The following is a 14097-nucleotide window of genomic DNA, read 5'->3' as shown; positions in this document are numbered from 1 at the left end:
TTGGATAAAAAGTTGGAAAATCACACTTAAGTTCGATATGGATTGTTCCTAATAAAAAAAACAGCACAGTCACATATGTTGTCTTCACTAAACAGAAACACTTCAGATATTCCCTTCTTAGGCCTATCCATTTGCAAGAGGAATAAACATATTAGTGTAGAACAGAAATGTGTTTCACTTAAACCTTATGAATAAAGGAAATGTCAAAAGGGTAAGTTTTAAGTAGGATGGATTACAGAGAGGGAGAGGGGGTGGAGAGAGAGAGAAAGAAGTGAAGAATGAGACCTCCTTAAATCATCTGAAAATTACTTAATTTTGTTTATTCAGTTTAACCCTGTTTGAAGTCTATGAAAGAGAGAAATTCACATGTGTATATATATACTACAATAAGGTATTAAACACCTGCTATTAGTTAAACATGTAATTTGTATTTAAGTCAATATTTGGTATTAAAGAAACAGTATTTAGCACAGCTTGTGAAGGTGACTACCTAAATTTTGCAGACTACTACCAACAGTAATACAAAACTGGGAAGGTTGAAATGTTGTTCTCAGTAAAAGTGTTAATACCCATACCAGCTGTTCTGGGATACATTTTTATTTCAAGCGGGTTTCTCTTCATCAAGAAGTAATTCGGTTCCATGATCAAGCTTGTAAAACTATGTATGCCGTAGGATTATGTTGATAAAAACCTAAGAAAGGGAACTGTTACAGTATGTAATGCTACAGAAGGTACTTTCTGTTCTTAAGGCCATTGAAGAGGTATATGTGGATCATCCGCACTCCAATAGAAGTCCATACCCAAGATCCACGTTTTGTGTGAAAACATATGATCGAACCTATTATCTTACTGCACCTAGTCCAGAAGCTATGCGGATTTGGGTGGATGTGATTTTCACAGGAGCAGAAGGGTACAAGGAGTTTTTGATAAATATTGCCTCCTAGTGTTTCACAGGTTTGTTTTACACATGTGATTAGTGTTTTATTCTCATACCTTGGGTGTTTGAATGGTGCATTTATATGTGTTTCACCAAAATTACACCCTTGTGCAAATTAATTGAAACAAATGATCATTTTACAATATTTTCAGCATGGCAGCCGGTGTAGGCTCACTGGACCCGCTGATTTCCTTTAATAGTCATTTTTTCATACAGATGGCGTCATTAGCTGTGTTTTGCAGTATGGTCGATCTATTTTTGGGATATATGACGAAATTTTGAGGAATATTACGCCATTCGAAATTGTGTTAGAAGGGCAAGGAGACCAGTCAAAAAACAACTTCTTACCAACTCAGTGAAGAAAAAAACGGTATAAATGGGGTCAGAAATACAAGAACTGGATGCAAGAACAATGGAGGAAGGTGTTATTCAGTGATGAGACTCATTTCTTCATACAGGGTCAAAGAAGTCTGCATGTTTGCAGATGTCCAGGTGAGAAACTTCGAGAATCTCACATCAATCAGTTCGTAAAACATCCTTTGAAGAATATGTTTTGGGGCTTTTTCAGCTACTATGGCGTTGGAGGCTTACATATTGTAGAAGGTATGACGTGAGGACCACAGTACATCGAAGTTTTGCAGAGAAAAGTCGTTCCAGAATTGAAAAAGAGATTTCCAGATGGATCTGTCATTTTTCAGCAAGATCTGACTCTGTGCAACACATCGAAACTTGTGAAGAATTTTATGACTACAACGCGAATAATGGTGCTGGACTGGCCTGGAAACTCTCCGGACTTAAATCCTATTGAAAGTTTTTGGGCGATTTGTAAAGAAAGACTTCGGGGAAAAGACTGTACTACGAAAGATGAGCTAATTGAAGTGTGGTACTGCGATCCAAAAGATTGCAGTCAACTCGTGGACTCGATGCCAAAGCGGATTAATGATCTTCTGAAAAATAAAGGCGGTCATATTATGCATTAATTTGTGAGTAATTTTTGGATTCTCAGAAATAAAACGCAAAAAATTGAAAAAAATCGTAATTTTCCGTCTTGTTTCAATTAATTTGCACAAGGGTGTAGATCTATAGGACTCTTTTAGCAAATAGTTCACTGTACATGTACATAGTCTCTGATGATAATTTATCTTGGAAATGTTTTCCGGTGTTTTTAAAGATTAGTAAGAGAAATAATTTGGTTGAATATTGACTGTTTTCACACAAAAGTCCTTCAAACGATATTGGTTTGTAAATTTATTTTTTTTTTTTATTTGGGGAGTAGCATAGGGAAACAATGGTATAGGGAGTAGCATAGGAAACAATGGTATAGGGAGTAGCATAGGGAAATGTAATGGTATAGGAGTAGCATAGGGAAATGTAATGGTATAGGAGTAGCATAGGGAAATGTAATGGTATAGGGAGTAGCATAGGGAAATGTAATGGTATAGGGAGTAGCATAGGGAAATGTAATGGTATAGGGAGTAGCATAGGGAAATGTAATGGTATAGGGAGTAGCATAGGGAAACGTAATGGTATAGGGAGTAGCATGAGGAAACGTAAATGTATAGGGAGCAGCATAGGGAAACGTAATGGTATAGGGAGTAGCATGAGGAAACGTAAATGTATAGGGAGCACAGTTGATAACAAGGATGAAAAGTGCAGGTAAGTTTGAAGTATTATCTGTACTCGTTTACAGTCGTGAATATGTGAACGACTTCTTTATTTTCCAGATAAAACCTTGTTTAATGTCCCATATTTTGCATTAGGATTTCTCCAGAGGTCACACAAAACATACCACAGATAAAATCTTATTTAATCTCCCATATTTTGCATGAGGTATCTCTTCAGGAGTCATCTGAAACATATGTCACAGATAAAAATCTTATTTAATGTCCCATATTTTGCATGAGGTATCTTTTCAGGAGTCATCTGAAACATATGCCACAGATAAAATCTTATTTAATCTCCCATATTTTGCATGAGGTATCTCTTCAGGAGTCATCTGAAACATATGTCACAGATAAAAATCTTATTTAATGTCCCATATTTTGCATGAGGTATCTTTTCAGGAGTCATCTGAAACATATGCCACAGATAAAATCTTATTTAATCTCCCATATTTTGCATGAGGTATCTCTTCAGGAGTCAACTGAAACATATGCCACAGATAAAATCTTATTTAATGCCCCATATTTTGCATTATAACTTCCTCAGTAGCCATCTAGAACATACACCTCAAATGATTTTTTAGAAGAAAGAATACCTGGGAGAGACAAACGAAAGCTTTCAACTATCATGTTCTTAGGCTTGTTGGTATATATGTGTACAGTTGTTTTAAAGATTGTACTCGAGACATTCTTACTGATCAGTGAACTGAAAAGCTGTTGAAACGATTTGAACGTATGAAGAAATCTCGGACTGAGTTATGCCAGTGAGCTCTTTCTCTCTACTCTGGTGATCAGTTAGAAATGTTAGTAAAAGTAATAACAAATTGAATGTTATTAATGATAATAATGTTATATAACTTACCTCTTTCTTTCCTTCAGTTTTCTATATTTTTTTCTGATTTTAATCATGTAAATATTACGAAATGTTTCATAACAAGGCTTTTTTATTTGGTAATATTTTTATATTATCTTTGTCTAAAATCTTAAGGCACATATATGCACAATAACAACAGTTATTTTTATTGAAATAAACAAATAGTCAATGCATTTATTATTTCAAAACAAAGACAAAAACATTATTGAGAACTGATATAGCACTTTACCATTGTTAAGTAATATTGATTTTAAAATTGCACTAACACTACAAATTTTTTAAAAATAAGTTCACCTTATACCATCGTTACGAAGTGAAGTGCACAGTTATTAAGAATTGAAAGTTCTAGTTATTGAGAACCAGTAAAATAATGTTAAATGTTAGCGCACGTTGGGAAGGTTTAATGAATTAATTCAGTTAAATTTATTTTTCTCCCCACAGGTTTCTAGGAAAGTTTTGACAAAAACAAAATGTTTTTGCTTTGGAAGGAAAAGAGTAATAATGATTTTCACAACAACCATCTGCAATGAATAAACTCTTTCTACTGTGTTATGTCAGCTTCAGTCATGTTTCGTACCATCTGTATTGATGAGAGATTGTGATGAAGTGTAGAACAAGAAATGAATCTATGTTTTCCTTAATGGTCTCATAAAAGTACTTTTATAAAATTGTTTATGTAATTAGTTTCAGCTTTGTTTTTTTAGCGATTTTGTTTAGTGCCAAATTTAGGTTAGCAATAACAAAACATTATTTATGAATATGTTAAATATATATATACATACACACATACATATTCTGTAAGGAATATATGAACTTAAGATACGTGTGTTTTACTATGTATCACATGACCGTTGTATGTGAGGCTGTTTTATTTTAAGTTAATAATATCTGTGTTTGGAACAAAAGGAGCTGGTTGACATAACTTACCTTATTCACAATACGATTTTTGGGATCGTCTTGTGCCACAGAGTAAGATTGCTAACTTTGTTTTTAATGTTTTGTTTATATTATTAGTGTTGTAAAATTCAGTTGTTATTGTTGGCTTTTTTTACTTTTTTTTTAATGCAAAGCCACTTTGAGCTATTTGTTGCTTTCACTTTGTGCAATTGAACCCCAGATATTAAAATTGTAAGTTTGTAAACTTTACTGCCCTTTTACTAGGTGACAATTGTTTTTTTATTTCATGAATTTATTTAATTGTGAGTAACAAACTCAGAATAAACAAGTTTTTTGCAGAATAAACTCATTGTTCATTATAAAAAATTGTATGTAATGTGTAGTAATTCATTATAAAAACTGGACATGTAATCAATCATAGTTGAGTATAAAATCTAACGTGTAGTCAGTCACTGTCGAGTATAAAAACTGGACGTGTAATCGATCACTGTCGAGTATAAAAACTGGACGTGTAATCGATCACTGTCGAGTATAAAAACTGGACGTGTAGTCAAGAATTGAGATGAACACTTTCAAACTTTAAATGTAGTATTAACTGTAAAGACGTGCACATCATTTTGAGAAATAAAATAACATTAATTGATGAGGTTTAATTTATTTAGTAATAACTTCTGATCCAACGTAAGGAATTATTTTCATTAGAACCAAAAAGTAACCTATAAATTTGTGAGGTTAAGTTTACATAAACTTACTAGAAGCATATAGTCTCATAAATAAATGCATCAAAAGTTAAACATTGTTACTGATTAAAATGCACTGAATTATCATTTGGGTATTGAAAGTGCTAACACTGTTTCAGCTTTAATTCTAATAATATGTCGCAAGGTGTGGTAATTTAATGAGATTCATGGTAGCTATGAATACTTATTTCACAAGATTAGCTTTTCTCGTTTTGTGCTGCCATCTATTTGCGAACGTTTTGAACGCATGCCACAAGCCTCCATCACCCCTCTGTTGGAATCCAAATTTCCAATACGTCTGTCGTACAAACCGTTACAAGTCATCTCTTCCATCAGTAGGAGCGCATTCTGTTACGTGACGCATGCGACTCCCTGGAGGCTCCACCACCGACTTCTCACATTTCTTCTCGAAGTGCTCTAGTTCAAATGTTTTTCTTAAGACCACTGTTTACCCTAGAAGTGGCTTAACTTTACTTACCTTAATTTGAAGTTAATTTAGTTCAATTTTACTTTTCTATGAGAGCGTTTGATTCACCTACGTTTTCGCTGGCTTAGTATCTAAACTGTATTTCGAAGTCGCTCTTATTGCTTCATATGTATAGCCTTCGTCTGTTACTGCATTCTTAGCCACATTTGCAGGCAATCTCAGCCTTTTATCGCGAGGAGATGGAGCAGCACGCACATTCTCGTTTTTTGTGATCCTCTTGTTCTTGTATTTTTCAAGCATTTTACAGGCAGGAGCTCACAAAATTCTGATCCTCCCTTCAAAGTTCACTATGCTTTCCCACACCTTTTCAAGATTTTGTTCAGCCTCTCATTGGCTTTTATAGATATATCTGATATATGATGTTTTATCTCTTGCCGTAATTGTATGACCTTACAATTTCTACTTCTCTTCTTTGTGTTTTCCCAATCCCACATGTTTGGGTTTATACTCTGCCTTGCTGCCTTGTTGGATGATGGCATTGGTATGCCAAATCATCTACTTGCTACGGGTAAGTCCACCCTTGCGACTTTTATAGTAGACCAGTTGTGGGTTCAGTTTTACCTGTATGGAGGAGATGGGTCTCAGTTTTCCTGATAATCCTACCGATTCCTCGTTTTCCCACTTTGGTCTTGCTCTGATATTCTTTGTAATACCTCATTTCAATCCGCTTACTGTCTGAAGCTTTTTACGGGAACCTTGTGGGGTTTCCTGGGGACATCCCTCTTTTCTTCTCTTCCACTGTAGGCCACGTGTTCTCTTTGGCTTTAGCCGTAGACACATGGTTAATTTTCTTTTAGAACATTTTGTTTTTGGTTGCAACACTTCTTTATGGACCTATTGCCCACTCTATTTGTATGGATCTATCTTATAGCTCCTGTTTTATGACGTTTGGAGTGTGTGATGTAGTTAATGTCCTTGGAGTTGCATGTGGCTTTTATGTAACAGTAATCCATCTTTCCCATCGGGTTCCCTGTTGATCCACTTTAGAGTCAGGTGTATTTTCTTGCCTCGTCTTCGCAACCTTGCATGTTCCAGCTTTCTGCTGGATTGCCATTCACCATTTTCGCAGCAATATGTAGGATGCAGGCAACAGTTCTGGTGACTGTCTGGTGAATTTGGAACTGGTGGTAACTCGCCTGACGAATTTCGTTCACTAGAGCAGCTTTTTGTTGATGTTTTGGTCGTGTTTAGTAAGAAAGTTTCATCTTACCCTTTTATCTACTCTCCTGTTTCCTTCTTCCTCTTCTGTGGGATTTCTGGTCATGTAAGGGTCTATCTTTCCTTATTCCTCTTCTGTGGGATTTCTGGTCATGTAAGGGTCTATCCGAGGCAGTACTTGACTTTCCTTATCCAACAGGTTGGGGTGTTTGATCCATTACAATTTCGCGGATTTTACTCCCGCTAGTTTTCCAGTTTTTGGGCAGTAAACCTTTATAGGGCCAATTCCTTCTGTCTGGCTTCCACGTCATAGGTTTTTTCGAGCTGGTTCGCCTCTTTGCTCGGCATATTAATACCTTCGGTTGCACTTCTATGTGTACTTGGATGATTGGTATTTTTTGCTCATTACAATCAAGAGTCAGCCAGTGCTACTCGTCAATTTCTTGAAGCTGTGCAGATAGGATGGTTGATCATATTGGAGGGACTCGACCTTCATCCTTCCCAATACCTTGTACATCTGGATATTTTCTTCAAGTCCCATCTCAGTCTAGCCCAACTTTCTCTTAGGCTTCAGTCTATGGAACTGGCTGGGAACTTGTACGTATTTGCTTCAATTGGCCCATCATAACCAATGGAACCATGTATGGAATCCCTTGGATATTTCTGTTCTCTTTCCCTTCTTCTTGATGGATGATCTCCATTGGTGGTTGGACAAGGAATTAATCTGATCACAGATGCATCTCTTCAGTACTGTAGTGTATGGTTTGATTATTGATGAGTTTTGCATCTCTTCGCATCAACATGACATCCAGGAACTTCTGGTTGTGTGTTGGGCATTGTATCCTGTTATTTCCAACAATAACTGTCACCAGTTATAATTCATTCTAACAATTATGTAGTATTGTCTTATATCAATCACAAAGGTGGCATCTGGTCAAGATACCTGTTTGCATGTTCAATCATATATATCTATTTGCCAACTCCAATCAGATTTGTTTGATGGTGTATCATATTCCAGGCACATTCAGTTTGATAGTGAATCATCCTCGACTGCATTTTATCTTATGGGATGGTCCCCAAATACAACTGTTTTTTGGTGGCACTGTCGTTATTTGACACTGATCTCGATCACAAGTTACCTCAGTTTTGTTCTTGGTTCTCTTTCCTTTCTGTTTCTCCTATTTGATTACTTTATTGGCTAATCTCCCTTACGCTTGTCACTCCATGCAGATTCCTTCTGATTGCCCCTTACCAGCCCATTCAACCATTGTTCTCTCGATTGCTTAGGCTTGTGGTAATTATTTTTAACAGACCAGTTATATCAACCCAATTTGATGGTTCTACATCTCGCACTTCTAATCCACCCTTATTTTACCCCGCTTTTGTCTGGTCGCTGGCAAAGAGTTCCAGATTCTTTTGCAGAGTAGCTTTTCAATTAGCCCATTCCATTAATCTTTCTTCTTTGGCTGTTTGCATGAAGAGGTGTAGTGTTTTTGCTTTTGGGCTTTGGCTTGGAGTTTCCAGTCTTCCCATTCTATAGTTGACTGTATCTCTAAGTTGTTCACATGGTTCTGAGAGGGATTCTTGAGTTTCCTTCATTTTAGGGGTTTCGGCAGCATTATCACGTACCTTCTATTTTTCACATTTCTGCAGGGTTTTTTTTTCTCCATTTCTTTCCATGTTAATCCATTCTTTCCAGCACCATAAGCCACCAGGACATCTGTTTCTCCAATAATGGGACATTAAAGTGGTTCTTTATGCCCTTCCTTAACCTCTAATTGAACCACTGTTTATGTATTCCCTATTTCACATCTTTTTGAAGGCATATTTTCTCGTCTTTCTTCTGGCCGCAGCCGTCGTATAGTGGATATTTTCGCCTTTGACGTTACCAAGACTTTGTACAACTCCTTCTACCTTATTCTATCGAGATTGTACTTTCCTTTCTAAGACCTCTATGGCTTGAAAAGTTCAGATCTTTTTTTTCCTGTCTGCCTATCCTCTATTTCTCATCTCTCCAGATAGACTCCTGTATTCTGTCACATTGTTATGCTGTTTTCATGGCTTCGTTCTGGGTCTCTTGTTCCCCTCTTTTATCCATTGCAACCTTCCTCTTCCCGTGATCTTTTCCTAGATACCTTTACCAGTTGTATTTGACATAGCTGGCCTCTTCCTCTTTGTTTCCTTTCCTTTTTTTCACATCATATCCATCACCTTATCCTCTCTTTTGCCATTTGTCTTCATTAGCCATTGGAGGAGATTTTAAACTCTGGCATGTGGACGACTCTGGACACATTCATCTTCCACAACCTATACCATATCGTTGTTTCTGCTTCCTGCTAAGTATCGCTTACCTCCTGTCTTTTCTACAGACTCATGTGGTTGTGACACGCGGTAAGTCTTTGTTAATGCTTTTTTTCTTTCAGGGGCCCCTGCTTCAGCTTCACTTTGGATTCTGTTCTACGGTGAGTGTTGCTCGGCCAGGTATTCTGTTCGTACTTGGAATTTATTCCACTTGTATGGCTATAACTATTCACAGATATCTTGTTATCAGATTTGCACTGTAAGCCATGTTGATTCTTAAATAAGTCGGCATGGCCTGCATTTAAAACAAGGATTTTGTAATCACTCATTGCACTGTCTCGGGTGTTGCTAACCTTCTGTACCATCCAGTACATATTTTTCCCCTTTCTTCCAGAGGAGTACAGGAGTTTTACCAATTTTAAGCGCCTGGGGTAGTTGATCATGGAAAACCTGCTGGATTGGTTCCACGCAATGGCTATAACCACTCAGTTTAGAGTAGGTCAGTGGTGTTCTACTGGTGTAGAAGGAGTAAGATCCTCTGGATGGGCACTTTTCCTGGCATTGTGATGCCCAAATGCAGTTCGCCCTTCTGAATGAGTACACTCCTATCCTCACGTGGATATTGGTTCCGAGTAAATGAGGTTTTGGAGGTTAAGTGAACCAATTAAAGTAAGTTCTCAATTTTGTTTTGGTTTCTCCATCTTTTCGATGAGTCCTCTGTTTTGTAAGTCGCAGAATGTCTTTAGGGTATGTTTCTGTCTTGAGTTTCCTCATTGCTTCAAGGTTGTTGGCGACCTGCGTCATTATGGCTTGTTTCGTGGTCGCGGTGTTCGAATGCATGCGATGATCTTCCATTGGATTATGGATGACACATTCCTGGATCTCTGACATTAGGTCACCCTGTGCTTTCCCAGAGTCTTCTGTAGTATCTTGCAGGACTGTGAGATTCGAGTTGAAGAAAATATGATTCTCATCCTACTTTCATGAAGATATTGGTAACTAGTGAGAGAGGTTTTGGCTGTAGGGATGTAGGTGAGTTACCGAGTGTGGTCTGTCACACCCTAGTTACTCTAAACTATGGGGCACATTATCTATTACCCACTTTTTATCGATGGATTGAATGATGCTATATTTCGTTTCTCTCATTTTCTTACACCATCTTTTCTCACGTGATGTTTTTACATATTCTGCCATGTCTGTTCCTTCCAATCATTTACCTTTTAAAGATGAAAAGATACCTGGTTCACATGAGATGAAGTGCCCCTCCTTAGATCATCTGATCTATTCCTCTCTTTTATGGGGTGTTCTTTGGACACTTCAGTGGGGTACACCTGTACTTCCCTCATACTAGTCCTTTCTCCATTTCAATGTTGGGTTCAAGCTAATCTTGAGGGGAGAGTGCTGTATTGGAAGTTGTAGTTTACATTCAGGAAAATTTTAACACTAAGCATAGTAATCTTTGTTCTGTAGAGGAAAATTAAGTTGGCTATTTAAAATCGAAAGACTGAAAACACCAGTTGTTAGATAAGAAGATCCACACATTCTACTAATATGGTAAATGTTAATATACTATAAAACGTCCATATACTTACATTAGTGCATATTTAACAGTGAAAACTAATGGAAATTATAAACAAACACCTCAAAAGCACACTAACTGTCAATACTAAATTATATTGATCGTGTAAGTTCAGGTAAAAGTATTTTCTATTAATTACATTAACACTTTATTAAGTTTGTATTTTTATAGTTAAGCGCAAAGCTACACAAAGGACTATCTGTGCTCTGCCCTTCACGGGTATCGAAACCCGGTTTCTAGCAATGTAATGCAACAGACATACCGCTTTGCCACTAGGGGCTACTTTATTAGAAGCTTCGTCTGATATCCAGTTGAATAGTCTGTTTCCATGATAATAATTTGAAATTGGTATGGCTGTAGATGCCAAAAGATGCTAGAAAATATCCCGTGGAATTATAGTTCATTTTTCAATTAATATGATCAAAACTTGGTTCACATATTTTGACAGAGCGCTGTGATGTTGGAAGGGGTTTTGATGTTCATCCCACAGTTGCTCAAATAGAGTGAAGTCTAGTGATTATACTGGTCAATAGAGATTACTAAAACTACTGTGATGCTTTTTGAACTAGTGTTGGACAATGATAGTTTAATTGATTATAATATGTTAAATTATTAGAAGAGCCAATAACTTATCAGGGAAGAAATTTAGAATTGTGGATAAACATGGTCAGTAACAACATTCTGATACACATTAAATGCTACTTTCCATTCTAAAGGAATCTAAGGATTAAATCTCGGCCACGGGAACAGTTCTCAATACCATTACACTACATACAGCATTCTGCAACCTAGGGAGAAAACATTACTTCATCTGAACATATCTATTCCACTTTTCATTGTCTTTATTTTGGATTCTAAGCACCGTTGAGTCATACTTTTCTAATTGATTTTTTGTAAGCTGTATTCAGACTAATATTTTAACTACTATGTAACAGTTTTATAATCTTCTTCACTGTTACATTTGGAGGTAACTAAACCCTGCTTAATTGTTGAAAGATTCATTTTAATGTCACTGTCCCATAATCTTTTCTTGCCGATTGTTGCCAACAGGGAGTGGATTTAAGTGTGTTTTTTTTCTAGCAGAAGATATTCTCTATATTCTATTGCCACTGTTGTTAGACTCTGATAACAGATAATCTTGAAAATACTATCGTATAAATGGTTACCGCCTATCCATACTCCTTTGAAAGTCATTTAGATCCTTGGTCATATTTGTTGTCTTGCAAGCCTACTGTGATGTAAATACACCTAGATGTATTCCTAGAGCTTAAATATTTACCTGACACACCACTTGATAAGTCTGTTAGGTATATGCAGATCGTTTTCTCTTCATTAGTTCGTTGGATAATTACGACTTATTTACAGTTTAGTGAAAATATTGGAAATTACATTTTATTGAAAATTTGGAATTAAATAGTTTGAGTATTTAATGAAACTCATCTTAAGCTACATATAATTAAACATTTTTGTGTAAGATTTTATTATTTTAATAGACATGAATGTTAGTTATTGAAGTTGTACGACCGTGCTTTCTAGAGTTGTACTAAATCGGAGGCCCTGCATAGCCAGGTGGATTAAGGCGTTCGACTCCTAATCTGGGGGTCGCAGGTTTTAATCCCCGTTGCATCAAACATGCTCGCCCTTTCAACCGTGGTGGTGTTATATTGTGACGGTCAATCTTACTATTCGTTGGTAAAAGAGTAGCCCAAGAGTTTGCGGTGGGTGGTGATGACTAGCTGCCTTCCCTCTAGTCTTACACTGCTAAATTAGGGACGGCTAGCGCAGATAGCACTCGAGTAGCTTTGCGCAAAATTAAAAAACAAAACAAGAATATCAAGCTTTACAAACATAGTTCTTCTCGTCTTTACTTGTTAGAAAAAACACAGAAAATTGGAGACTTCACTCGTGAATTTGCTGTAGAAAAAAACACTTCTTTTGCATATTTCATCAAAACTGCAAAGGATATACTGTTGCTAGTTTACAAAACTTTTGTGAAAAAATTTTATAATCTTGGGCTCGATAGATTCCTTTGACATTACGCACTCCATAATTTTACTTTTTTCATCAAACTCCCAACATTTTAGCCAAGATTTATAGAAAAAAATCTCGTTAGTTTTAATATGAAAAAACTTTTCAAAACAAGTTAATATTATTCATTAGCCTTAAGGTTTCGTCGGTTAGTTTTTCTAAGAAATAAAAACAATAAGATATTTGATATATAATTTTGCTGTAAAAAAGTTTTTTGCATTTTTCAAGCCCCCCGCTAGTACAGCGGTATGTCTCCGGATTTACAACGCTAAAATCAGGGGTTCGATTCCCCTCGGTGGGCTGAGCGGATAGCCCTATGTGGCTTTGCTATAAGAAAAACACACAAAACACACGCATTTTTCAAAAAAATATTTTTCTCAACAAAATTGCAAAAGATTTATACTCTTGGTACTTTTAAACATTTCGAGAACACTTTTTAACATTATAGAACTAAAATGCTACTCGTATCATATTTGAACTTCTTTCATCAAAATTGCCATAATTTAAAGCACGATTTGTTGTAAAATTCTCTACAAGCTTCGATTTTATTATGCTTCTCAAGAAATGAAAATTAATACGAAGACCTTAAAAAAATAATTTTTATTTAAAATGATTAATTCTAGAAGATTTTCGTGTACACTTAGTCCATCGTTTATTGTGTTTTTATTGTGGAGAATAGATATTATCTTTTCTTGATTTGGAAGCAATATGTTATTATTCATTAAAGTTTCAAGATTTGGTCGTTTGGTTTTTATAAAGAAGAAAGATTATGGGAGATTTGAACCAGCGATCTTCAGATTGCGCGTCGAATGCCTTAACCACGTTGCCATGTTGGGCCATGACAAAGAAGAACAATCGGAAAATTCACAGATGATTTTGCTTTTAAAAAAATTCAATTGCAAAGGCTATATTCTTTAATTTTCCGATAAATTTTGAAAAATTGTTTTTACTAATGATTCAGTTGAAAAAAGTATTTGGTGTATTATTCTCAAATAGGATATCCTTTCCTCAAAAGTCACAACATTTACTCTATGACCTGTTATCAAAATTTCCGTCAGTTTCGATTTTACCTTTTTTTTTCAGGATATGTTACGCAAAAGAAGAATTTTGGGAATAAAATAATTAAACCGAAGTAACTAAATCTAGGAGTCCATAATGTCTTCTAGCCAAATGTGCTCCATCCTGATAATTTTTGCTACTCTAGCTTAGGGAAATGTTTTGTAAACACTTTGTAACAATATAATGTTTCTCATTAATATTATAATGTCTCAATTTTACGTTTTCTTGCAAAATAAATGCTATCTGATATTTTTCTCTTAATTTTGTTTTAAAAAACTTTTCTGTTTCAAAAAATTGATATTATCACCAAAAATACTAAGCCTTTGATTTGCCCTTAAAGTTTTTAAAAAAATGTTTTACATGATATTTAAATAGA

General features: G+C 35.8%; 1 protein-coding gene across 9 annotated transcripts in view; it reads left to right on the top strand.

Annotated features, from left to right (window-relative positions):
• The window catches only part of LOC143233225 (uncharacterized), a 66158-nt gene extending 61423 nt beyond the window's left edge, over positions 1 to 4735 (top strand). For all 9 annotated transcript variants that reach the window (XM_076469215.1, XM_076469209.1, XM_076469208.1 and 6 more), the window contains 2 exons: positions 750 to 954; positions 3914 to 4735. In XM_076469215.1, coding sequence (XP_076325330.1) covers positions 750 to 944 — 195 coding nt within the window. In that variant the 3' untranslated portion in view covers positions 945 to 954; positions 3914 to 4735. The remainder of the gene's footprint in view (positions 1 to 749; positions 955 to 3913) is intronic.
• Positions 4736 to 14097: the final 9362 nt, after the last annotated feature.

Source organism: Tachypleus tridentatus, chromosome 12 (genome assembly GCF_004210375.1).
Source record: "Tachypleus tridentatus isolate NWPU-2018 chromosome 12, ASM421037v1, whole genome shotgun sequence".
NCBI lineage: Eukaryota > Metazoa > Arthropoda > Merostomata > Xiphosura > Limulidae > Tachypleus > Tachypleus tridentatus.
The sequence above is the reverse complement of the archived record's forward strand: the minus strand, read 5'-3'. Positions and strand labels throughout refer to the sequence as shown.